Source organism: Cibotium barometz, chromosome 11 (genome assembly GCF_041138505.1).
Source record: "Cibotium barometz isolate CiBa-2024 chromosome 11, ASM4113850v1, whole genome shotgun sequence".
Lineage (NCBI taxonomy): Eukaryota > Viridiplantae > Streptophyta > Polypodiopsida > Cyatheales > Cibotiaceae > Cibotium > Cibotium barometz.
The window spans coordinates 35,424,221-35,448,772 of record NC_141056.1 but is presented as its reverse complement, the minus strand read 5'-3'; the positions used below and the strand labels follow the sequence as shown (position 1 = coordinate 35,448,772).

Below are 24,552 nucleotides of genomic sequence, written 5' to 3'. Positions count from 1 at the left end.
ATCATTGCATGGGGCAATGTCGCTTGGGCCACAGAGGCAGAGGTGGTCAACGCTTATGAGGAGTATAGTGGAGGGCTAGCCCTTCAGGTCTCTCACCTCCGCATTTCGGCAGTACTAATCTCCATTGGTCCATAGATGGGACTGTGACAAGGCTCATGTCAGAGATGGGAGATTTGCAATAGTATCGCAACCTGGCACATATGGCAAGCTACATGCAACGAAGCCATCGAGGGTATCCACACTCCACCTACAGAGTCCATCGGGAGCATTTGGCTCGACATCATCCATATGCTCCGTGGTCAATGGGGAAAGTTGCAGGGAGGCTCTGATCGCATGCGGAAGCAACGGGAAGCTTTTTTGAGACTCTGGTGGCTTGGCTCTTTTCTCATCGATAGAGGTGGTGATCCCACTTGGCATTACAGACCACCTGTGTGGTTATTCTCCCCTTTACGAGATAGCCTTCTCCTCATAGAGCGGCCAGCCGAAGGGGAAGTGCATCTTTCTCCTTTTGATTATTTGATCCCCGCCCTCTACATGAGGCGAGTTTGTATCTAGCCCTTCGTGGTTGTATTTAGCCCTTTGTGGCTGTTTTTCATTAACTAATAGAAGGATCTTTTTCCCGGGAGAAAAAAAAAGAGGGAAGCATCATAGTACAGAGGAAGTTGAAACAACCATAGACTAGCAAAAACAAGACCATTACCCCCAAAAAAATTTGGGAAAAAAATTTCCCATTTTTTTTTTGTGAAAAATCCGTACGAGTCCATATGGTATCGTACGATATTCTGCACGATTTGGCGTCATATGCCGTACGGAAACAACTATATAACCAAGGATTGTTAGGAGGCCTAGGGAAGCCCAACCAACACTCCTAGGCACAATCCTCATGTTCAAGCTTGCCGACGAAAACACAACCAAATCCTTGGGCATCCTACAAGATGCGATGATCAAGAACTTTCGACTAAGTTTTAACTTTCCACCACACATTCATGGTGATGGATTTCCAAGTGAGGGAAGCAAGGTTCGTTCATGACTGGGAAACCAATCACATTCATATACGCAAAGACAACAAGGCCTTAAAATAAAACATAAAGACAAAGAATACTTATCCCATGGGTCAAGGCATTCTCGCCAATGAGTCTAACACTACTATCCATACTGCTTCGGTCAACATGTGTAAATGTTGAAACAAGTTGTATGGTGAAGATAGAACCAAGACTACGAGCCTCTTCCAGAGCCTGATGACTTTGAGGATTGGGTTCATGTCTTGGCAACCATGGACACTCTTCCACAAAAGCTTGGGACAAGGATTGCAAGACTTGGCAAGACAAAAAGAACCTCCATGGTCATGCTTAGTGCACCATCCCTTTTGGGAGCCAATGACGACTTCAAACCAGGAGTAGCTAGTGATTCATTTAACAAGGACTTCTCCGAAGAAGAAAACTTCTACACTATCCATAGTCACCCGGCCAAGGAGAAGAAAACCACATAGAAGTATATTCTCCCTATGGAGACGGATCTTCATTGGCTTCGCTATGTAGAGGCCGTGGATTCACATGAGACCTACTCCACACAGTGTGAAGCTGACCTAAACAAGCTAACCATTCAAGCCAAGACAGTGGCCAATAAAGGTGAGGAGGAGCCCACGAGCTCTAAGCAAGCCAAATTTTGTCAAGCTGCCAGATGCAGGCTCAACAAAATAAAGGTTGAGACAGAGAAGAAAGCAAAACTCAAAGAGCTTGCCGAGCCTCAAGAGAAAGATTTGAGACAAGTGCCAAAGTACTTCAAGTCCTACGACATCGAGGATAGAGTGATACAACGTGAGAAGGCTCAAAGAAGCCCGAGGGAGAGCCACATGCTTCATACGATGACCTTGTCAAGGTCAATTAAGTGAATCTCGAAGTGAACCTCACTCGCCTAGGTGAAGAACCTAAGCCACTGTTTATTGCCAAAGACCTCACCCCTAAGTAAGAAGAAGAAACGATAGCCTTGCTCAAAGAATTTCAAGATGTTTTTACCTCAAAATACACTGACATGAAGGAAATTCCTCTCGCAATGGTGAAACACACCATCCCTCTCTATGAAGGCGCAAAACCATCCAAATAGAGAGCAATCCAAAGAAAGGATAAATGGTCAAGGAGGAGGTAGACAAGCTCATCGACGCGGGATTTGTATATGAAATCGAGCACAGTGAGTGTGTCACCAATGGTGATCATTCCCAAAAAGAACAAAAAGCTCAGAGTGTGCATTAACATCAAAAAGATTAATGCCACCACAGTTCATGATCACTACTCCCTTGCCTTACACCGACCACATGTTAGAATGTTGGAGATGCAATCCACACTTCTAGAGAGAACCAGCTCATGTGGTGAGATTGGGTTTGAATCTTGGCAAGTTGAGGTTTCTACAAATCACATTACCGGAGGTCACCTAACACCTTAAGGTTTTGGGGTCTGAATGGCTAGACCAATTTGTGGAACACCTCAGTGAAGCGCGCTTGCGCAGGAACATAACTGGGATGGGTGACCTCCCAGGAAGTGGAAGGATCCATGTTTCCAACAACATGGTATCAAAGCCCAGGTTGTGATGTTGGAAGCTAAGACCTCAACCAAAGTGTGACTTGAGGGGGGGTGTTGGAGATGCAATCCACACCTCTAGAGAGAACCAGCTCACGTGGTGAGACTGGGTTTGAATCTTGGCAAGTTGAGGTTTCTACGAATTGGATTACCGGAGGTCACCTAACACCTTAAGGTTTTGGGGTCTAGATGGCTAGACCAATTTGTGGAACACCTCAGTTGAGCGCGCTTACGCAGGAACATAACTGGGATGGGTGACCTCCTGGGAAGTGGAAGGATCCATGTTTCCAACAACAGACTTGAGAAGCACGCTTACGAGGCCTCTTGCGACCTCGAGCTGGAGGGCAATCTCGAGCAAAGTGACCTTGTTGGTGACAAACCCGGCATTGATCGGGTCTACTTGCAATCTCCATACGTTGCTTCAAAGGGCCACAAGGGCCCGGAAGCAAAACATAGTTCTCAAAGAGCTCAATGTCACGGGCAAGAAACATGACCCTGGGGACAGCATCCGCCGAGGCAGTGACCACCTGGGCAGAAGATGTCGGCAAGGCGTGGAGGGGGGACACTTGAAGGAAACGGTTCTAGTCTTCCTCAACAGGGTCAAAATAGCTGGAGTAGGGAAGAAAGAATATCTTCTTCGGGGCCAATGGCAAAGGGCTGCCCTCCAAAACCTCTGAGGCTGCGTCCTCAGAATCAAAATCCACTTGGAAGAAACCTCTTCCAAGCAACTTGACATCTCGAAAGTGTGGAGCGAGGTCGGAGGGCAGAGCCGCCAAGACCCAATCCCGAGCCTGGAGACGGGACGGGTGAGATCCAAAGATTTTGGCAACGAGGGTCGTTTTGGAGTCTTTCTCTATTTCGGTGTAGAGGACCGCGAGCTCGGCTTCGGAAAAAACAATGGTTCACCTCGGTCGAGGGAGATGGATTAGCCATGATGCTAATCGAAGAAAAAGGCCGACTTGAACCTGGATGAGGAGCAATCCGAACCAAGGGGAAGAGGCAGGCAAGGAAGGGAGGGTGGAAAAGGGCAAAAAAGGAAATAAATAAATAAAATAAAATAAGAAGGAAGAAAAAAGAAGAAAAAAGAAGAAGGAAAAAAAAAGAAGATGAAGAAAAGAAAAGAAAAAAGAAGAAAAGAAAAAAGAAAAAAGAGAAAAGAAAAAGAAAGAAATAAAGAGAAAAAAGAAAGAAAGAAAGAAAGAAGAAGAAAAGAAGAAGAAGAAGAAGAAGAAGAAGAAGAAGAAGAAACCAGGCGAAGAAGGGCGGGGGAAGGGCAGCGCAGCTGGAGGAGGCGGAGGAAGAAGGGGAGGCGGCAGGCGAAGAAAGGCTGGGGAAGGGCAGCGCAGCAAGGGCTGCGCAGAATGGAGGAGGCAGAGGAAGGAGGGGAGGCGAACAAGGAGAGCAGGAGGGGACGGGGCGCAGACTGGAGACATCAGTGGGAGGAGGAGGGGCGGGCAGAAGCAGGGGCGAACAACGGGGGAGGAAGGAGGGGGGGCGGAGGAAGGAAGGGGGCCTACACAGACGACAGAAGCGGAGGTTCGGGGAGCTCGGAGGTCTTCAGCACGCCGTTGTTTCCTTCAACTCCCCAGAATGTATTTTTTCCAGTTTCGGGTATTTGAGACAGGCATTGTCTACTCTAAAAATAGCTCTCTACTAATTAATGGAAGGCCACCATGTAAGGATAATCAAAAGAAGTGGGAGATTTGGCTCTCCCTAGGAATTTCTTAACCTTTGTAATTATTAGGGTACTTGGAATTTGTAGTTGGTACAAATTGTATGACAAGAAAATCCTTAAAGGAGATGAGTATGTATGTCCTTACAAGTCTTTAAGGCAATAATCATTGGTTGGTACAATATTAGTTTTACCTTCCTCTAGACTCGTTTTGTTGAATCACGTCTCCAGACCATAGTAACAAAAAAACTCATTTCTAGCTTTCGAAACCTCGAAACTTCGAAACGGTTTTTAAAAACCTCGAAACCTCTCTAGTACAACAGTTTCGTCCAAATTTCAAGTTTTGTTTTTTTTCCCTCTTGATTTTTTTGGGATTTTTTTTTTAATTTTGTTTTTTTCCATAGCCCCTCCTCATCACCTTTCTTCCCTCTTCTTCTCCTACCTCCCTCCTTCCCTTTTTCATCTTCTGCCACTTCTTTCACCTCTCCTCTTGCTTCCTTCATTCTCTTCTTCTCTCCTTTTCTTCTTCCTTTCTCTTTGTCTCTCCTCTTCTTCTCCCTTGCTCTTCTTCTCCTTTTCTCTTCTTCTTCTCTCTTCTTTTCCCTTTTTCTTCCTTCAATGTCTTAAATCTTTCCCAATTTCTACCTTCTCTTCTTCAAACTTAAGAGTCCTTGATTGAACGACTTGTGGCATCTAATCAAGCAAAATTGCTATAATGCCTCACCAAAATAAGGATGGTTTCCCGAGATGGGTGAGAAGAGACCATTTTTTCATCATTACACTATGTTTTTAGATGGTTGCTATAAGTTCTTTAAGTTTTTATACTTCATGAAATTATTGATTTTTCGAAACCTCGTGGTTTCTTAGCAGAGGGATGAAACCTTTCGAAACAAAACCCCAAAAACCTCGAAACGAAAAAAACCTTGAAACGTTTCTTGTGACTATGCTCCAGACTCAAGGCTCACTCATGGCTCATGTCTCCAAGCTCACGTGTGTTGACTCATGTCTTTTTTCGTGGGACTGTTGGCTTATATCTCCCAATCCGAGAGTTGGTTTAGCTTGGTTTTTAGAGTTTTTTGGACTTGATGGAGGGGGTGATTAAGGATCTTAATCCTAGTTATTGGTGGTTATGCAAGTAATTAAGTGTTTTTTGATTTTTTTTTGTTGATTCTGGATGCTTCTAAGCTACTTATTTCAACAATGTATGACACTCCTAATCTAATTGCTAAACTATTTCTTGGCTCATTGCAATGAAATCTAAGCCTTGTGTGCTCTAAAGTCGTGAAAATCACCAAGAAACTACGTTTTTTCCTTCCAAGCTATGAACTAGAATGCCTAATGCAAATAAACTTCATAACAAAATCGAAAGAAACGAAAATAACATATCTAAGGCTCCAAAACTGTGTGTTTTTTGGAGTGTGACCTCTTAATCAATGCCGAGCAATATTGGGTAATCCCAATAGCTTGGAATGGATGGAAGAACGAAGGTAAGTCCTAGTTAGTCCCTGTTTTGACGGCGCCAAATATGTTCAAGTCTAGAGCTTACCTTAGCCTTGCCGAGTCATGTGTTGTTGGGCCTTGCCTTAGAGCTGCAATGCAACTCCTCGATGTGGGTGTGCTAGCTTGTCCGTCACGTCCTCACTCTGGTGTCACACCGGAATGCTCCTTTGCCAATGGGTGAAAGAAGAGCTCCCTATGCCTAGATGGAGGCAGAAAGAGAGAGCCTTCGTGATGGTTCTTTCTCACAAAAGGAAAGGGAAGAGGGAAACCTACAAACCAACCTATTCAAGCAAGCCACCATCTAGCATGCAAGAATCCAATAGAGCACAAGCAAGCAAGAGTAGAGAAGTGAAGAGTTCACAAGTATTCTATTGCTCGGGAATAAATGTATATTTCTTGACTTATAAATGATTGTTTTCACACTAGGCCAACCAAACCTAAAAATGTATGATCACTATTACTAGTCTTAAGCAAGTATGTACATGAAGTCCTTAGACTTTCTGTGTTTGACATTAAGCTCAAGGTAAGGCCGCTTTATATGTTCCAGTGTCGTCTTACAAAAGATAAGTGGTTGGCTTGAGTGGGTAAGATGGCAAAGCACCTTACGGTAGGTCGGGTGAGTGAAGCCATGTTAACCTACGAAATGGTTAAAAATTGTATTGAGTTTACACACAACCCCCTTTTGTCCTTGTACAAATTAAGGCTCACAACATAATACGATTCTCTATAAAAACCGTGACCGCCTTACCCTTACCCTTACCTAACCCTAACAATAACCTTGAAGATAACCCTAACCTTTACCCTAATCCCACCTTGTACATCCTCTCATGTGCATGCATCTGGGGACTTATGCATGTGACAATTAGAAACTTCAAAGACGAGCATAACACGTGCACCATTATGGGTGCCATTGGTGAAACTTGAGTTCAAGTGTTTTGGCAAGACATACAAATACAAGGTGGGTTGTTTTTGATCAAGGTAGTTTAGAAGGCATAGTATCACTCACAGTTTTAAGTTGGTCTTCTAGTAGCACTTACACAGCATCGTGTAGTCTATTAAGTGCTTTTCCAGGTGGTGTTTGAATCTGTCATACTAAAAGGCTTCTACTAGTGAATTCAACTTGGCAGGTTCTAGGATCCTTGGTGACACACACTGGTTCAGGTGTTGATTACGAAGTTGGTTCTGCTTTGGATGCTTTGGTTGTCATCTCCTCAAAGCATTCAGAGGAGCTGCTGCCAATGTCGTCTTTCATAAATGGTCAATGGTTCTTCTTCTACCACGTGCAGTGTCAGGCATAAGTGATGTTTTGTGAAACACTTCTGATAACAAATAAAGTTCTGTTTTTTGAACATGGCTTATGGCATTGACAGGGATCTTAGACTATCTAGAAGGCTTTCAAGACAACCATCTCCACCAGGTTGGTTGTTGCTGATGGTTATTTTCTGTCTTCATGTTATGCCAAGAACTGCTTAAAGGATAATAATTTCAAGTTTTTTGAGAGCCTTTGCTTCTCTGCTTTAGGTATACAAAGTGTTTGGGCAGCTAGCTCTGGCAGCCTGGTCTCATGGACCACTCACAAATGGCTCATCAACAGCAAATGAGTTATCAATTGTGCTTAGGAAACAGGTTATTGCATTCTGGTCCACTTAGATAGCATTCCAACATTAAAATGTTTTTTAGTAGCTTACATGTGGATGCGTGCATGCTGTTTTATGGCCAGATCACTAATCCAGATACAACATACAAGAGGATGGGCATTATTGGTGTAGTTGGGCTGATCTCTTGCTTAGGGGCTGATGACAATTCAAGGTCCATGCCACTGGGCGGAAATGCACAGGTATACTAATGCATGCAGGAAATCTTCTGCCTGTCGATGACAAAAGAAGCAACTATGCATTAATTCATGATTTTGATGTTATTTGGCTGCTGGGATATAATATAATTACAACTCCTAGCTACTCAAGGGAAGCTTTCATTTCAATGAAACCAATTTGAATAATAAAAAAAATCCAAGAAAAAATTCTACGGTTTTAAATTAGTTACATACAAGGAGGATGGTCTAGAGAAGATGAAGAAGACATGAGACAAAAAGAAACAAAGTTCTATTAATGTCTACAAAAATACGAAACGGTCTATGAGACCAAAAGTGTTACAATGTGTCCATGAAATGACTGAATCATGGTAAAAACATAAAAAACCCAACTAAAGTTGAAAGAAAAAACAACCATGTAACTGCTAGTGGTACAATGATACAATGTGAGGGGATCAAAGCGGGCCCTCAACATCTATGATTGTATAGAGGCTCTCCACGACCATTGCCTATGGAGGAGCACTCCTATGTCTTTGGAGGATCTCTCGAATTGCTTGGGGTGCACGTCTGTGCCATCTCCTTGTGCGACCCCTAGGTCTCGGACAACATCTGGCAATGTGGCCATGTTGTTGACAGACTAGGGAGTGGTCTGGTCTATTGGCAATCTCCATCCGCTATCTGCATAAAGAGCATTTATTCATGGCAGCAACACATAATCATCTGCACATGGGAGGGGCCACTGACGAGTATCATGACTACCTGGCCGTGACAATTGCTGTTGCCGTGGAAGGTGTCCTTTAGAAGGGCGGTGACTTCCAGAACCTATTCGAAGGCTGATCTTGTGGAAGCCAAAAACTTCCATAGATCCTTGGGAGCTAGGGGAAATTGAGGAAGATCGTAGTGGCTGATTACTTTAGGTATGGTGCGGTATGGTACGTGTATGGTACGAGTACGTAAAGTACGTATCAAGATAAGGACTTTAAGTACATTCACGTTTTTAGTGTATATATATATATATATATGTATATATATGCGTGCGCGCATGTGCGCGTGTGTGAGTGAAATAAGAAATAGCATCCATACAAAAATAGCATGAAAGACAATGGTAATACTGAAATGAAAACTAATCTATTAACTACTGAGCAATGACCACTGACTAAAATAATTTGAAAACGGGCCAAATAAGTGTTGTACATTGAACCTCATATTTGGTATGAAGACATTATCCGTACGAGGTACGGTACGTATGGAGTGGTACGGAAAGTATTGAAGGTACACATCGGATGAGTATGGGTACGGAATGCAACTATGAGGAAGATCGGACAAAAGTTGTGGTCCTCTAGCATCTGGTCAAAGTTTGAGCGGTATCGAAAGAACAATTTCCTCGGGTCGAGAGGAAACGGGCTGCTCTCAAGAGTCTGTGAGGTTGTCTCTGCCAAATCGAAATTTGCTTGGAAGAAGTCTCTTCCAAGCAAGCGAGCATTAGTAAAGGGCGAGGCAAGCTCTGTGGGGAATGCCACGAGGATCCAGTCCCTAGCTTGAGAGTGTTGAGATATCGAGCTCAACTAGTGTTGTGAACATTGAAGACCTACCTAGGTGATAGCTTCCGCACTTACGCCATTGGCTGGGTTGGTGAGATTATGAGCGATATGCTGCCAGTGGTTTATAGGCTGTGTGCATAGTTGCAATGAAACGCGTTTCATTCCATCTGAATGAAACAAAACGTTTCATTGGAATGAAACGTGTTCCTTTCATGCTGCCTAGGAAAACCTATGTTTTTCAACGTTTTCTATCTAGGAGTACGTTTTTTGAAAAAAAAAAGTGTCTACAGGCAATTGGGAAACTATTTGAAGGAGCTCCTACCTTGCACAAATCAGCTCCTCTAGTTTACTATTTGTCATCATTCATGCATGATTGCATCTATGCTTTACTTTGTGTATTTCAGACTTTAGTTTACTTTTTTTATATCAGCTCAAGATTCAAACTTTTTGTGATCACTTTGAGTGCCATTATTGAGTAGTTGCCATTATTGATGATGAAATCTAGATCTTGATTCTTGATGTTGCCAGTTTATTTATGCCAATTGGTCAATGACTCAGTTGGGTTCCCACTGTAACTGGGTCATCCAGATTCTTTAGTTTTAGCTTGTAAACATGTTTTAATGTGTAAATGATGCATGTTTAATATTGTTTTGCAAGGAAGGCAATATATTTTTAACATATTATAAACCTGTATATAAATTTTGAGGCCTGTACCCCCCCCTTTTTATATGAAACGTTTTTGAAACTTCTGGAAAATGAATGAAATGTTTATGAAACACGTTTCATGAAATGCCTGGCAGCTATGGCTGTGTGATAGTCACTTCGGATGTTGCAAGTGCCAATAAGTCTGGGTATTGTAAATGAGCTCTTGCATTCGATCACAACGAGGAAGCATGTTCTTAAAATGATCAAGGATCCTCGTGGCAAGAAGATATGTTTGGTGGTGGCCAATGATATCATGTGCAAGATAGCCCAAACTATTAGCAGTGCTGAAGTTGTTAATGTGTGTGATGAGGTATGCATTAGTACCAAGGCATGTAAGGCACTTCATCAGTTGCTAGGAGACACCCTTCTCAAGAAAGGTATCATGCACAACCTTTTCCCACCACCTAAGAGAGTATCATTAGCTAAGGGAGTACTAGAGTTATGGCATAGTTTTAGTGTTAGCTCATGTACTCATTCACACTATCGACTGACCTTTATATATTTTAGTGGGAGAATAATTTCCCTTATAGTGTGTACTCTTATCTCTAAATGTTATGGTTGTAGAGAAGAGAAGAGAATAGAAGAAAATTGAGCCATTCATCTCTCTTGTGTGCTTGTCTATTCGTGTGTGTGTTTTCTTGCAAAGCTTATCCTCTCCTTCGCATTCTTCTCATGGTATAGTGTTGGTTTGTGTGAAGAGCTCAAGAGGCAAGCAAAGGAAGCGGTACACATGGAAGGGCAACTTCATCTCCTTTCCTTTGATTTGGAAGCAAATCTTAGCAAGAAGCTGCTAGGCAAGAGCAGTGGGCAAGTGCAATAGTACGGTGCACTGTCACATCTTGAGGTGACGTCTACTAGAGGCCGAACTCGACCTATGAGACAAATCAATGTACAACTGTCAATGTCTTTTGGATGTCCAGAAAAAAAAGGACAAAATGAACATGAAATAAACTATGAAAGTACTAAGCTAAGGGGGGGGGGTGTGATGGATGGAGCACTACTGCTAGAGGCTCAATATGCAACCTATATGCGTAGGGTATACAAGAATGCAATGCAGATCTGTCTAGCTCCAACCAGTACCATAATGGGGGTGTAATATGTGATACATAGGCGATGGCAAGGCAAAAATACCTCGGAGCATGATCTCGGGGTGTGAGTGTAAGTGAGCTAGCTGCTCCTGGATATGGTGCTGATATCGAGCCCGTATTTCTGTGATCTCCCTTTGATGCAGTCTCGGAGTCTGGTAGCCTGGTGCTCTCGGTCTTCGTCTGGCTCGGAGGTCCGTAGCGCGTTGAAGTGTAACCCCCTCATGTGTCAGGGGGTAGGCACTGGGATAGATCTCCGGAAGAAATCAGTCAGCAAGGGTTGACGCCCACATCTCCCTGCGGTATGAGTCTGTAGCAATCTCTCTCTGTGGCACTGTGTCTCTAGCAAGAGCTGGCCAAATCTGCGCTAGTCTGGGGACACCATGATGTGTGAGAGAGAGAGAAATGAAATGATATATTAACGTCTTCGGAAGGCCAAAATGATCTATGAGACCAAAAAGGTTACAACAATTGGTGGATCTGATACAATGTCTGTGTAAGAAAAGCTAAAAACAACTAATTGAAACTGAAACAACTATGAGGAAAAGTACGGTACTAGGAGCTCCTAATGGATAACATCTGGGAGGAAAACTCCAGCAACAAAGGTAAGCATCATACACATCACTATCCAAAGATGTCTCTCATCGGTCGATGGCGGATATCCTCAATGTCCGCCATGGTGAGTACTCTGACTGGACGTCTCCCATGCCGTGATAGTATGGTCCTGATCCTTTGTTGTAGTCTCCGCCGGTGTCGAGATGGGTCTCTCATCTTGGGGCGCTTGGACCGCCCCAGCTCTATAGCTCGATCAATCAGTGTACCTTTGGTGCGCGGCTATACTCTGGGGCTAGCTGCAATGCCTGCTGGCCTGACTGCTCAATAGAGAGAGAAATGAAATGAAATGAAATGTTATATTAACGTCTTCAAAAGGCCAGTGTTGCCAAGGTTGATTGTAACTTGGTTGAACACAATGCTAATCAATACACTTAAATACACTAAGATTTGAAGGACACTTGCTCAAATACAAGAAGTAAATTGCTGAATTGACAAGAGACACACAATGGAACGGCCGACCCCTCCCTTGAGTAAATTGTATTACTATTGGAGAAATTCAATACATAGCTTCACGGGCATCCATTGCCAAATCCTCCATGCCAATGCATATGAAATTCAGCATTTAGAAAACAATGGTATGTCGATGTAGATCACCAAGGAGCTGCCTTGATGCCCGGCCCGACTTCAGTGCCCATATTCTCTACCATTGGCTCTATGTTCTACCAAGCAAGGTAGCAACATCTTCAAGAGCACATAGGACAAGAGAAATACTACACAGGGCGGCTAAACAAGGAGTCCTGTCCTTCTACTGAATAAGTAATGACAACACATTGTCCAATTAGCTTACCAGTCTTCATAGAAGTTGTTGCAAGCGGAACCCTTCGCATTGGAAGCTTTAGAAGTGTTGATATCTTCGATTTGCCGCAATCCTTCACGACAAAAGTCTTCAAGAGGATGAAGGGAACCCTGGGAAAGCTTCCCCTATGGTTCAACTTGAGAAAGGAAGGCTGAAATTAGGGTTTTCAGCAAAAAGACCAGAAATTACAGCAAAAATGAGAGCTGTTTTGCTGAATTTCAGTCATTGGGAGTGAGTAGGAGAGTGATTAGCACTTGGAAACACTCTTGGAAGCTTGGAAAACACCCTAGAAAGTTGGGTATGGCTATGGAGAGCTTGGAAATGGAGAGAAATGGTGGAAAAACAGAGTTTTCAGCCTCCAAAAATCCTCATGAAGAGAACACACGAATTTTCTCTTAATAAGTAAGTGAATTGGGGTCCAATCAGGTGAAGGGACATGGGGAGATGCCCATTTATGAGTAAAAAGGGAGGATCAGGTCCTGGACATTGAGTCTTGTCTGCCTCGGGACTTCAGTGAGTGTGAACTTGGAAGCGGTCATAATTTATAAGTGACTTTTGGGCGCCGAAACTTTAATGAAGTGGGAACGCACTCACTTATAAATATTGGCTAAGTCCTAAGGGCTATTTGAGCCTAGATTGGGTAATACTTACCAGCTGTTCACATGCCACACAACCATGTCAGCAGACAGTTTCACACGCACGGTTTACGGACGGGCGTCCCCTAGCCCGGAATTACACATAGGTCATGCAGGCATGAAAACAGCATGCAATTTCATTTGCAGGCAAGCACATAAAGATGCTATGCAATGCAGCATTGGCATGAGCAATTTCCGTTCATGAAACCATATAAGACCAGGCGTTTCCAGGCAAGTATATGCGATACCAGACCCAATGGAAAGCCAATCCTCCAGGCGTTACCGGGCATGTACACAAAGGCACAAGTCCCAGCGGAAAGCCAAGTCCTCCAGATATTTTGGGGATCTTTGAAAAAATGTAGTAATCTGTGTCCGTTGTCCCCCCCTCTGGAGCTGTCTGAGCCTGTAATGATGTCTCTCTGTGATGCTGTATGTCTAGAATGAATCTCCCCAGTATGCGTTGGTTCGCTGCCTCAAAGATCTGGCGTAGGGAATGTGGCTCTGTGAATAAAATGGGATATCTTTCTCTGATGGCTATATATGCTCTGCATCTGCATACATAATGCTCCTCACTCTCCACCTCTCTGCACAATCTGCATGCCCTCTCCTCTCGGGGGATCCGTGCTGCTCTGCCAGTCTCGATCTCCAATCGATGTGATGAGACTCTAAGCTGACCAATAGCTACTCGGGAGCCGTGTGGTAAGAAGCCCTCTATGTATCTAGGTCTCTCTATAAATCCATCATCAGTGATACTCATGAAGTGATCTCTGTAGTATAGCATCTTCGGTGGAAGAGGCTGTGTAGGTGATATCCATGTCTCTCGTGTATAGAGCTGCCATAGGTCCTGTCTCAATACTTTGTTCCTCTCACTTTGAGAGACGGATATGTGGTGCATCCCTGTCATACTGGAATGGTGGTAGATGATCCATATCTAGGCCATGCTGTGAGAACCAATGTGTGACCTGTGCATAACATGATCCTCTGTCTTCTGCCTCGGCCAGCTGTCTAGATGCCTCAAAAGTTCTGTATGACAATTTGTCATGTGGCATCTCTCTGAATCTGTCTAGCAGGCATATAGTCTGGAATATGGCCTCTACCATCATAGGAGGCGCAGCAAACTCTGCTCGGATAATGTCATGAGGTACTGACGGTTTGCTGCGTGTCATGCGTGTCATCATGAGGGCATGTGGTCTCTCTATCTGTGTCCACCAATGGGTAGCAAGTCCTGGCGCCCATACCGCTGCTCCATACATCAGTGCCGGTGTCACTAATGTGTCAAATAGCCACCCCTTCGTCCAGGGCTCCTGAAAATGCGCCTGGTGGCACTGTCTCTCTAGCATAGCCAATGCTGCATCCCCATGTCAATCTGGCTCTGGCTGCTGAACCCATGGTGAAGCGCATGGCTGCTGTAGAGAAGGTAACCCCTAGGTACACGTATGATGTCACCACCTCCACCTGGCGTCCTGCGAGAGTGAATGTTAGTTGACTCCTGCCCTGTCTCGATGTATGAAAGACCATAACCTTGGTTTTCCAAAGGTTCACAGTAAGACCCCTCTGTGTTGTGCAGAAATCATCGAGTGCATGTAGATGCTGTTGTAGACCTCCTCGAGACTCAGACACTAATACAATATCATCAGCATAAAGCATAAGATGTACTGAGGTACTTGCTAGATCAACTCCATCTCCGCCTCCCCGTGTAATGAAGTCAGCCACCTCATCAATGTATATCCCAAATAGCGTGGGGGAAAGTGGGCATCCTTGCTTCACACCGATGGTGCTAGCAATAGTCTCGGACATACCTCATGGGCATCTGACTCGCCCAAAAACCTGCTCATATAATGCATAGATGCCCCATGTCATATCTGCTGGTATGCCAAGAGGTTGCAGGCGCTGAAAGAGCCTCTCTCGTGGTACTGTGTCAAATGCCTTGCAGAAATCCACAAAGCAGCAATAGGGCTTTCTCTTCCTCACTCTGGCCTGATCAATCATACATCTCAAAGTGAATACATGGTCAGTGGTAGAGAAAGCTCTTCTGAAGCTTGCCTGCCCTGATGAGCGTAAACCTGCTCGCTCAGCATATAAGCCAAGCTCTTGCTCCAACACTGCACCATAGAGTTTGTTGGCCAACACCTGGCCAATCATAACCGTCATGTAGTTGCTCGGATCGAGCATATCCCCTGTTTTGTGGATCGGCACAATGGTGTGCCCTGTTAAACAGGTGTGCAAGAAAAGGAGCCAAAGAATCTACTGCATATATGAGATGCTCACCTTGTAGGCCCATATGGTCGGCGGCCCGTCCATGCTGTAGGCGGTGGATAGCTTCCTTTACCATCGAGTCGGTAAAGAAGCTGTGGTAGGTTGAAGCTCCTGTGGGTTGAGGTATAGGTGGCTGCTGTGGGGCGTGGTATAGGCCCTCTGCATGTGTGCCATGTCTGTGGGTCTGCAATGGGTGTCGGTGTCCGGGGCTCTCTGAAGTGCCGCCATGAGATAGGGCTATCTCTACTCATGAAGAAATGAAAGATCTCTAGCTCTTGTATCTCTTTGCGGCGAGTAAGTCTCCTCATCTCTCTCCTCGACTCTTGCTCTGTGATGGTTCCCAAGGCTCTCTGTATGCGGAGCCGTGAGTATAGGGCTCTGCACTCGTCATCATACCATCTGTTTTGGGACATAGTCCCAGATCTCGCAGGCTCTCCTGAGTGGAGACGATGTGGGAAGCTTTGTAATGTAGCCATGTGTAGGAGTGATGCCAACTAGGCTGTAATAGGTGGCAGGGGATCCATGAGTAGGAGCCCATCCTCTACTCTGCCAGTGTATATGTCTGCCATGTCATGTGTGAAGTAGATGATAGTGTGTGGCGTCGGTATGTGGGGGACTGGAGAGAGAAAGATTTTATTAACGTCTTCCAAAAGACCGAACTCTGCCTATGAGACAAATCAGTGTACCTGTATGGGGTATCCTCTGTCATCCCAACAAAATGAAAAAGTACTGAACTAGAAAGCTGAATCTGGGTGTGCAATAAGTACAATGAGTGGGGGAGGGGATGGAGCTCTACTACTAGGAGAATGCAAAGCTATATGCATGGAGTATACAATCATGATATGCAACCTAGCTAGCTACATCCTGTACCATACTGGGGGTATAAAATGGTATACATCAATGAAGGGGGTGTCCACAGCTCCCTGAAGAACATGCCTGGGTTTGCTCTGAAGCGAGCCAGTCGCTCCGCACCCTCTCTATGGAATTGAGCTCTGATCTCTGTCATCTCTCTCTGGTATAGGCGTGGTGTCCGAAAGCCTGTACCATACTGGGGGTATAAAATGGTATACATCAATGAAGGGGGTGTCCATAGCTCCCTGAAGAACATGCCTGGGTTTGTTCTGAAGCGAGCCAGTTGCTCCGCACCCTCTCTGTGGAACTGAGCTCTGATCTCTGTCATCTCTCTCTGGTATAGGCGTGGTGTCCAAAAGCCAGGTGTCCTCTGTCTCCTACGGGCTCTGAGTGTCTCTGCTCTCTAAAGAAAAAGAGAGAGGGAGGGGGGCCAAAGTCGGCCTATGAGACAAAAAATAATACAACTGTGTTCTTCCAGTCATCGGAAGAAAAGAAACAAAAGAAAAAGTGTGCATGTGTCTGGATACAACTGTGAATCATCATGGATCGGTGGAGCCCATATACAAACAATATAAGGGGGGTGGGGATGTGGATGGAGTGCTAAGGCAAGATGCATCTCTATATGCTGAAGGGGTAGTACAAGCATGCTATGCAGATCTATGTCTAACTCCATCCAGTGCCATAAGAGGGATATAAGATATCATACATCGCCGATGCTGAGGCTGTGAATGGCATGAACATGTACCCTGAGTCTGAATGAAAGCGAGCTAGCCTCTCCTGTGTCTCCATCTGGTGTCTCATTCGGATAGCTGCTATCTCTCGGTGAGACGGAGTCGGGGTGCTCTATGTCCAGTCTGTCTAGGTCTCCTCCTGGCTCTCAATTCCTCTGCTCTCTGTGCGGTCACCCCACGTGGTACATCAGCTGGCACTGGCATAGCTCTCTGGAAGAAATCTGTGAGCTGGGACTGTCTCCCACCCCTAGTGGGAGCGGGTGTCTGGAGGAGTCTCTCTCGAGAACTATGAAGCTCTAGTAGTAGTCTGCCAAGCTGTCGCTGGTCCGAGGCCTCCATCAACTGATGTAGTGAAGAGTGCTCCTCAAACAATCCTGCATATCTATCTCTGACCCCCTGGTGGGCTCTACATCTACATACAAAGCGATCCTCAGTCTCCACCTCCTCGCGGCACAATCTGCATATCCGCTCAGCTCTAGGAACCCGTGCCGCTCTCCCAGCCTCTATCTCTAGCTGATGTGATGAGACTCGTAGCTGTCCCATAGCAACGCGAGAGCTGTGTGGCATGTATACATCCATGTACCGCGGTCGATGTATAAACCCATCCCCTGAGATGCTCATAAAGTGGTCTCTGTAGTACAGCATCTTCGGTGGTAGTGGGCTCTCTGGTGCTGTCCATGTCTCCTGTATGTAGTGCTGCCATATGTCTTGTCTCATCACTCTGTTCCTCTCATTGAGAGAGAGGTAACCCCGTGGAGCAGACTGATCATATTGAAAAGGTGGCAACCGCTCAATGTCTATACCATGATGTGAGAACCACTGTAGCATCTGTGCATACCAAGATCCAGTGTGTCCAGCCTCGGCCAGCTGTCTGGATGCCTCAAAAGCTCGGCGGGATAATCTCTCCATGGGCATCTCCCTCATCCTGTATATAAAGGAGATCGTCTGGAACAATGCCTCCACTGCCATAGGTGGTGCAGCAAACTCAGCTTGAACAATGTCATGCGGGACGGATGGTTTGCTGCGTATCATCCTCGAGAGCATCAAGATCTGTGGTCTCTCCAGCTCTCTGAGTCTCCTCCAAGCAGCAGCAGCATCTCTGCTCATGAGCATGTGATATGTGTCCCAGTACTGAGCCTCCTCATAAGCTCGCCGCTTACGGCGGGTGAGAGTATGCATCCTCTTGCCTGCCTGCCTCCGGGTGATCTCCCCGCGAGCCCTCTGCACTCGGAGACTGCGGTAAAGGTTTCTGCACTCATCATCATACCATCGGTTCTGGGGCATGCTCCCAGATGTAGGTGGCCGTCCTGTCTGTATGTGGTATGGGAAACTCCTCGCGGCTGCGGAGTGAAGTACATGTGAGAGCTGGGAGGTGAGCATGGCCATGGGTGCTGATGGATCTAAGGCAAATAGCTGATCATGAACATGATAGTCGTACACCTCGGCTAGGTCCTCAGTAAAGTGAAAAATAGTGCGTGGTGGCTGTATGATGGGTGGGTGGGTCTCCAATAAGCTCCTGAAAGAAATGAAATGAAATGATATATTAACGTCTTCAAAAGGCCAAAATGACCTATGAGACCAGAAAGGTTACAACAATTGGTGGATCTGATACAATGTCTGTGTAAGAAAAGCTAAAAACAACTAACTGAAACTGAAATAACTGTGAGGAAAAGTACGGTACTAGGAGCTCCTAATGGATAACATCTGGGAGGAAAACTCTAGCAACAAAGGAAGCATCATACACATCACTATCCAAAGATGTCTCTCATCGGTCGATGGCGGATATCCTCAATGTCCTCCATGGTGAGTACTCTGACTGGACGTCTCCCATGCCGTGCTAGTATGGTCCCGATCCTCTGTTGTAGTCTCCGCCGGTGTCGAGATGGGCCTCTCATCTTGGGGCGCCTGGACCGCCCCAGCTCTATAGCCCGATCAATCAGTGTACCTCTAGTGCGGCTATACTCTGGGGCTAGCTGCAATGCCTGCTGGCCTGACTGCTCAATCTCTGGTCGAAAGAAGTTTGTAATCTGCCTCTGTAGGTGTGTCTCCCTCTCTGATCGCGTCCCTCTCAAGAGACCCTCTCTATGTCTACGAAGCTCCAGCAAGTATAATCCGAGGCATCTCTGATCCTGGTATCTCATGACTCTAGAAAGTGGTCCGAAACCCTCTCTAAACAGGCAGTGAAAACGGCCTCGTATCTCATAGTATACTGGACAGTGACATATGTAATGTAACTCTGTCTCTGGCTCCATCTGGCATAGCTGACAAATCTTGGCCTCAGCCGGTACTCCTCTGAATCTGCCAGTCTCAATCTCTAGCTGGTGTGAGGATGTGCGCATCTGACCAATAACACACCGTACCCCATGAGAAAGATGAGTATCCATGTAGCTGGGTCTAATCACAAACCCATCCTGCGTGAGCTGGAGAAGATGATCCCTATAGAAAGCCATCTTCGTACCAAGCTCGTGTGTCGGCTGTATCCATGTCCTCCTAGTGTCCAGCTAAATCAAGTCCTGCCTGATAAGTCTGGTAATCTCTGCCCGTGTGAGAGAGAGTTAGAGAGAGAGTTATATTAACGTCCACGGGAGGCCGAATCCGACCTATGGGACATATCAGGTACATCCATTTACATTCCACTCTGGGTATCGATGCCAAAGAGGCATAAAATTGAAAAAAAATAACTCAAAATGAACTCTTAAGACTCTTAAGAGTTTAAATTACAATGGGTTCTATTGCATCTAGTTCGAAATTGAGGTCCAAAATAAAAATAGCTATATTTCATTCATGGATGGATTTGCTCTTGAGGGGGGTGGGGTACGGAATTCTTTAATGATTGCTTGTCCTCCTCTGTATATTGCCCATTTGCCATTCTTTCTTGCTTCTTTAACTTTATTCAGCTCTGCCGATCTGTTCTTAAGTTGTAGCGGGGTGAGTTCATCAGCTATCCATACCTTTGTCCCTTGGAGAGACCTTGTTTGCTTCATCACTGCTATTTTCTCATTGTTGTCCATATAGGAGACTTTTGCCTCTGTACCCTTTACTATAATAGAGATAGGGTCTCCTAAGTCCACGAAGGGGACTACTTTGCTCAGTTGTGCTGTAAGTACATCTGTATCTAATATGTAGTCTTCTCGAAGCTCTGGAGCTATGTCTGCCCTATCCCAGCCTTGAGGAAGACCACCGACTCTGATTACCTTTTTGTTACTTTCCATTCGTTCCTTTTCTTTGACCGCTGATATGACTTCTTTAACAAAATGTTGTGAGTTAACTGAATTTACCTTTGAAACATGGTTTGAGAGAGAGAGAGAGAGAGAGAGAGAGAGAGAGAGAGAGAGAGAGAGAGAGAGAGAGAGAGAGAGAGAATGAAATGAAATGATATATTAACGTCTTCAGAAGGCCAAAATGACCTATGAGACCAAAAAGGTTACAACAATTGGTGGATCTGATACAATGTCTGTGTAAGAAAAGCTAAAAACAACTAATTGAAACTGAAACAACTATGAGGAAAAGTACGGTACTAGGAGCTCCTAATGGATAACATCTGGGAGGAAAACTCCAGCAATAACAATGTCTGTGTAAGAAAAGCTAAAAACAACTAATTGAAACTGAAACAACTATGACGAAAAGTACGGTACTAGGAGCTCCTAATGGATAACATCTGGGAGGAAAACTCTAGCAACAAAGGAAGCATCATACACATCACTATCCAAAGATGTCTCTCATCGGTCGATGGCGGATATCCTCAATGTCCTCCATGGTGAGTACTCTGACTGGACGTCTCCCATGCCGTGCTAGTATGGTCCCGATCCTCTGTTGTAGTCTCCGCCGGTGTCGAGATGGGCCTCTCATCTTGGGGCGCCTGGACCGCCCCAGCTCTATAGCCCGATCAATCAGTGTACCTCTAGTGCGGCTATACTCTGGGGCTAGCTGCAATGCCTGCTGGCCTGACTGCTCAATCTCTGGTCGAAAGAAGTTTGTAATCTGCCTCTGTAGGTGTGTCTCCCTCTCTGATCGCGTCCCTCTCAAGAGACCCTCTCTATGTCTACGAAGCTCCAGCAAGTATAATCCGAGGCATCTCTGATCCTGGTATCTCATGACTCTAGAAAGTGGTCCGAAACCCTCTCTAAACAGGCAGTGAAAACGGCCTCGTATCTCATAATATACTGGACAGTGACATATGTAATGTAACCGTGTCTCTGGCTCCATCTGCCACAGCTGACAAATCTTGGCCTCAGTTGGTACTCCTCTGAATCTGCCAGTCTCAATCTCTAGCTGCTGTGAGGATGTGCGCATCTGACCAATAGCACACCGTACCCCATGAGAAAGATGAGTATCCATGTAGCTGGGTCTAATCACAAACCCATCCTGCGTGAGCTGGAGAAGATGATCTCTATAGAAAGCCATCTTCGTATACCAAGCTCGTGTGTCGACTGTATCCATGTCCTCCTAGTGTCCAGCTGAATCAAGTCCTGTGCCTGATAAGTCTGGTAATCTCTGCCTGTGTGAGAGAGAGGGAGGGTGCATCCAGGGAGTACTGAAATGGAGGTAGCTTGTCCATACTAAAGCCATGCAGCTAGAACCAAGCTGTCATCTGTGCATACCAACATGATCTGTCTCCCTGTGATGCCAACTGTCGTGAAGACTCCAAGGCTGAGCGAGCATATCTGTCTCTAGGTAGAGCCCAAGTGCTATGTATAAAGGAGACTGAGCGAGCGAGTGCCTCTACTACCAATGGGGGGGCAGCCATCTCTGCACGGATAATATCATGTGGTACAGAGGCCTTGGCCCTAATCATCCGGGAAATCATAGAAACCAAGAGCCTCTCCATACGTCTCCATCCATTAGTGCTACCAGCTCGGCTGTGGTGATCCACTGAGGGTCCCCATATCTCCACTCCATACAGCATGGCTGAAGTGACCAAAGTGTCAAAGAGCTAGAGCTTTGTTCGAGGTTCCTGAAACTGAACCTGCGAACACATCCTCTCTAGTCTCCCCAATGCTACATAAGCTCTGGTCAATCTGGTCTCCGCTGCTCTCCTCAAGGAAAATAGTGGGCCACTAAAAACCACACCAAGGTAAGTATATGCATCTGTATACTCCACTGTCTCCTGACCATATGTAAAGGTGGGTACTGACCTCCTAACCCACTGTGCTGTGGTGTTAAACACCATCACCTTGGTTTTACCAAGGTTAACAGACAATCCCACTGTCCTGTGCAAACGTGTGCAATGCATCCAAATGACGCTGCATCCCCTCTGGAGAATCTGAGATCAGCACAATATCATCAGCATACAATAACAACGGAATCCATGTCCCTGCTAGCTGTGCTCCTTTGTCACCCTCCTGTTCTACATAGTCCGAAATCTCATCCACGTACATCCCAAATAAGGTGGGAGAAAGGGGGCAGCCTTGTTTCACCCCAATAGTGGAGTGAACCATCTCAGATATACCCTGAGTAGTACGTACCTGCCCCACAACTGTCTTGTATAAAGGCATTATCCCCAAATCAGCTCTGTGGGCACTCCCATCTCGTGTAGTCTGCGCATCAGTCTGGCTCTCGGTTCTGTGTCAAAAGCTTTGCGGAAATCCACAAAGCAACAATAAATCCTCCTGCCATATATTCTACCCTCCTCAATAATAGCTCTGAGTGTCAAGATATGGTCAAGAGTGGAGAAACCTCTCCTGAACCCTGCCTACCCTGATGTTGTATGCCCTCTCTCTCTGCCCATCTATAGTTGCTGTAAGAAGGTAACTACATGGAATAGGGCCTCGGTTACTACTGGTGGGGCACCGAACTCAGGCCTTACAATCTCATGTGGTATTGCTGATTTGCTCCGAGTCATGCGGGTAATCATCTTAATCAGTGGTCTGTCCATTTGCCTCCATCCCTCATCTGTCCCTCTCTGAGATTTGTGATGTATACTGGGTACCCAAATTGGAGCTCCGTACAGGAGGGTCCGTGTGACAAGCGTATCAAATAGCCACAATTTGGTTCGTGGCTCTTGAAACTGTGTGCGCGCACACTGGCTCTCAAGTGCCCCCAAGGCTGCATGCCCTCGAGCTAATCGAGCTGTTGCTGCCTCCTTTTGGGAGAAACGCGGTCCTGTGAAAGTAACTCCCAAGTAGACATGACCTGATGTACTTTACCGGCTCCCCTCGGAAAGTGAACTGAGGCTCTGATCTCGTCACCCATGCCTCTGTGGTGTTAAACACCATAACCTTGGTTTTCCCAAGGTTGACTGTCTCCGCACAGAAAGCCTGTAATGCATCCAGGTGCCTCTGTAATCCCTCCGGAGAGTTTGAGATTAGAACAATATCATCAGCATATAACAAGATGGGTATCAACACCCCTGCCAGGCATGGCCGTGGGCCTCCCAATCTGTCTACATAATCAAAGATCGCATCAATGTACAGTCCAAAGAGGGTGGGCGATAGCGGGCATCCCTGCTTCACCCCTATCGTGCTGATCACCCTATCAGATAGTCCGCCTCGAGCTTGGACTGTGCCTGTCATCACAGACTCGTACAAAGCATGTATCCCCCACTGCATATCCTCGGGTACCTCAATGTCATGCAATCTGTGCATAAGCCTGGCACGTGGTACGGTATGGAAGGCTTTGCGGAAGTCCACAAAGCAGCAATATATCCTTCTCTTCTGTGCCTTGCTCTCTTCAATAAGTGCCTGAAGTGTCAGTATGTGATCCAAGGTAGTACATCCTCTCCTGAAGCCAGCTTGTCCATGTGCTCGATGACCATGCCTCTCTGTCCATTGGCTCAGCTCCGACTCCAATATAGAGCCATGTAGTTTGGCCAAGTAATGACCAATCATGATCGTCCTATAGTTGCCTGGTACCATGGGGTCCCCACTCTTAAAGAGTGGTACAATGATGTTCTCTGTCCAGCTTGTCGGGAAATCCTCACAAATGGCACGATTAAACACATGTACGATGAGCGGAGCCAAAGTGTCTCGTGCATATGAGAAGTGCTCTCAAACTAGCCCATCATGATCCTGTGCCTTTCCATTCTGTAACCTGTCTATCGCATCTAGCACCATCCGCATAGTAAAAAAGGTGCAGCTAGCCAGTCTAGCTCCCAGTGGAGGGGGGGTGGGGGCATCATATAGCTCTCTAGCATAAGTATGCCATGCCTCAGGTGCAGTAATCGGAGTACCAGGCTGTCTCTCCTGAAACATCTTCCATGCCCTCTTGCTGTCCTTCCCCAGGAAGAGTCTAGCTTAGCCAGATAGGCTCGTTTCTTCCTCCGCATTCTGCACAAGGTGCGGAAAGATCATCCTAGCCTGTCTATGCGTGTGAGTCCCAATGGCAATCTCACGTTGTAGCTGTGCTTGTGTCTCACGACACTCATCATCATACCAACTGTTTTGTGGGGCAGTGTTGTGGGGGTGGGTGGAAGGGATCATAGTGCAGGGAAATGCATATGAGGTGGATGCATGTAGTACACCTGCCAATCCTCTCGTGATCTCGTCCAGAGGGCTATGTGGGTCTAAAGCGAACAAGCCATTAGATACTGCATCTCGGTAAACCCCAACTGTCTCACGTGTAAACTGATATCTCGGGTACCTAGGTAGATGAGTGGCTGGCCCATCTCTCGGGGATCTACCTACTAGTGTGAAACTCAGGTATGCATGATCGACCGCTATGCCAATGGGCCTATTGGAAATCGTGAAACCACATCAGGTATCAATGAAGGAGATCCCATCAAGAAGTCCAGTGTGCTCGCTCCCCCTTTAGAGTTCCAGTGTGTGAGAGCATCTGATCCTTGC

The 24,552-nt window shown here is 45.9% G+C and overlaps 1 protein-coding gene across 1 annotated transcript in view; it reads left to right on the top strand.

Moving 5' to 3' along the window:
- The window catches only part of LOC147634120 (fanconi anemia group D2 protein), a 111,980-nt gene that overhangs the window by 26,782 nt on the left and 60,646 nt on the right, over positions 1 to 24,552 (top strand). Inside the window, 4 exon segments of the mRNA XM_086805234.1 lie at positions 6,873 to 7,002; positions 7,116 to 7,162; positions 7,267 to 7,371; positions 7,466 to 7,582. Coding sequence (XP_086661360.1) covers positions 6,873 to 7,002; positions 7,116 to 7,162; positions 7,267 to 7,371; positions 7,466 to 7,582 — 399 coding nt within the window.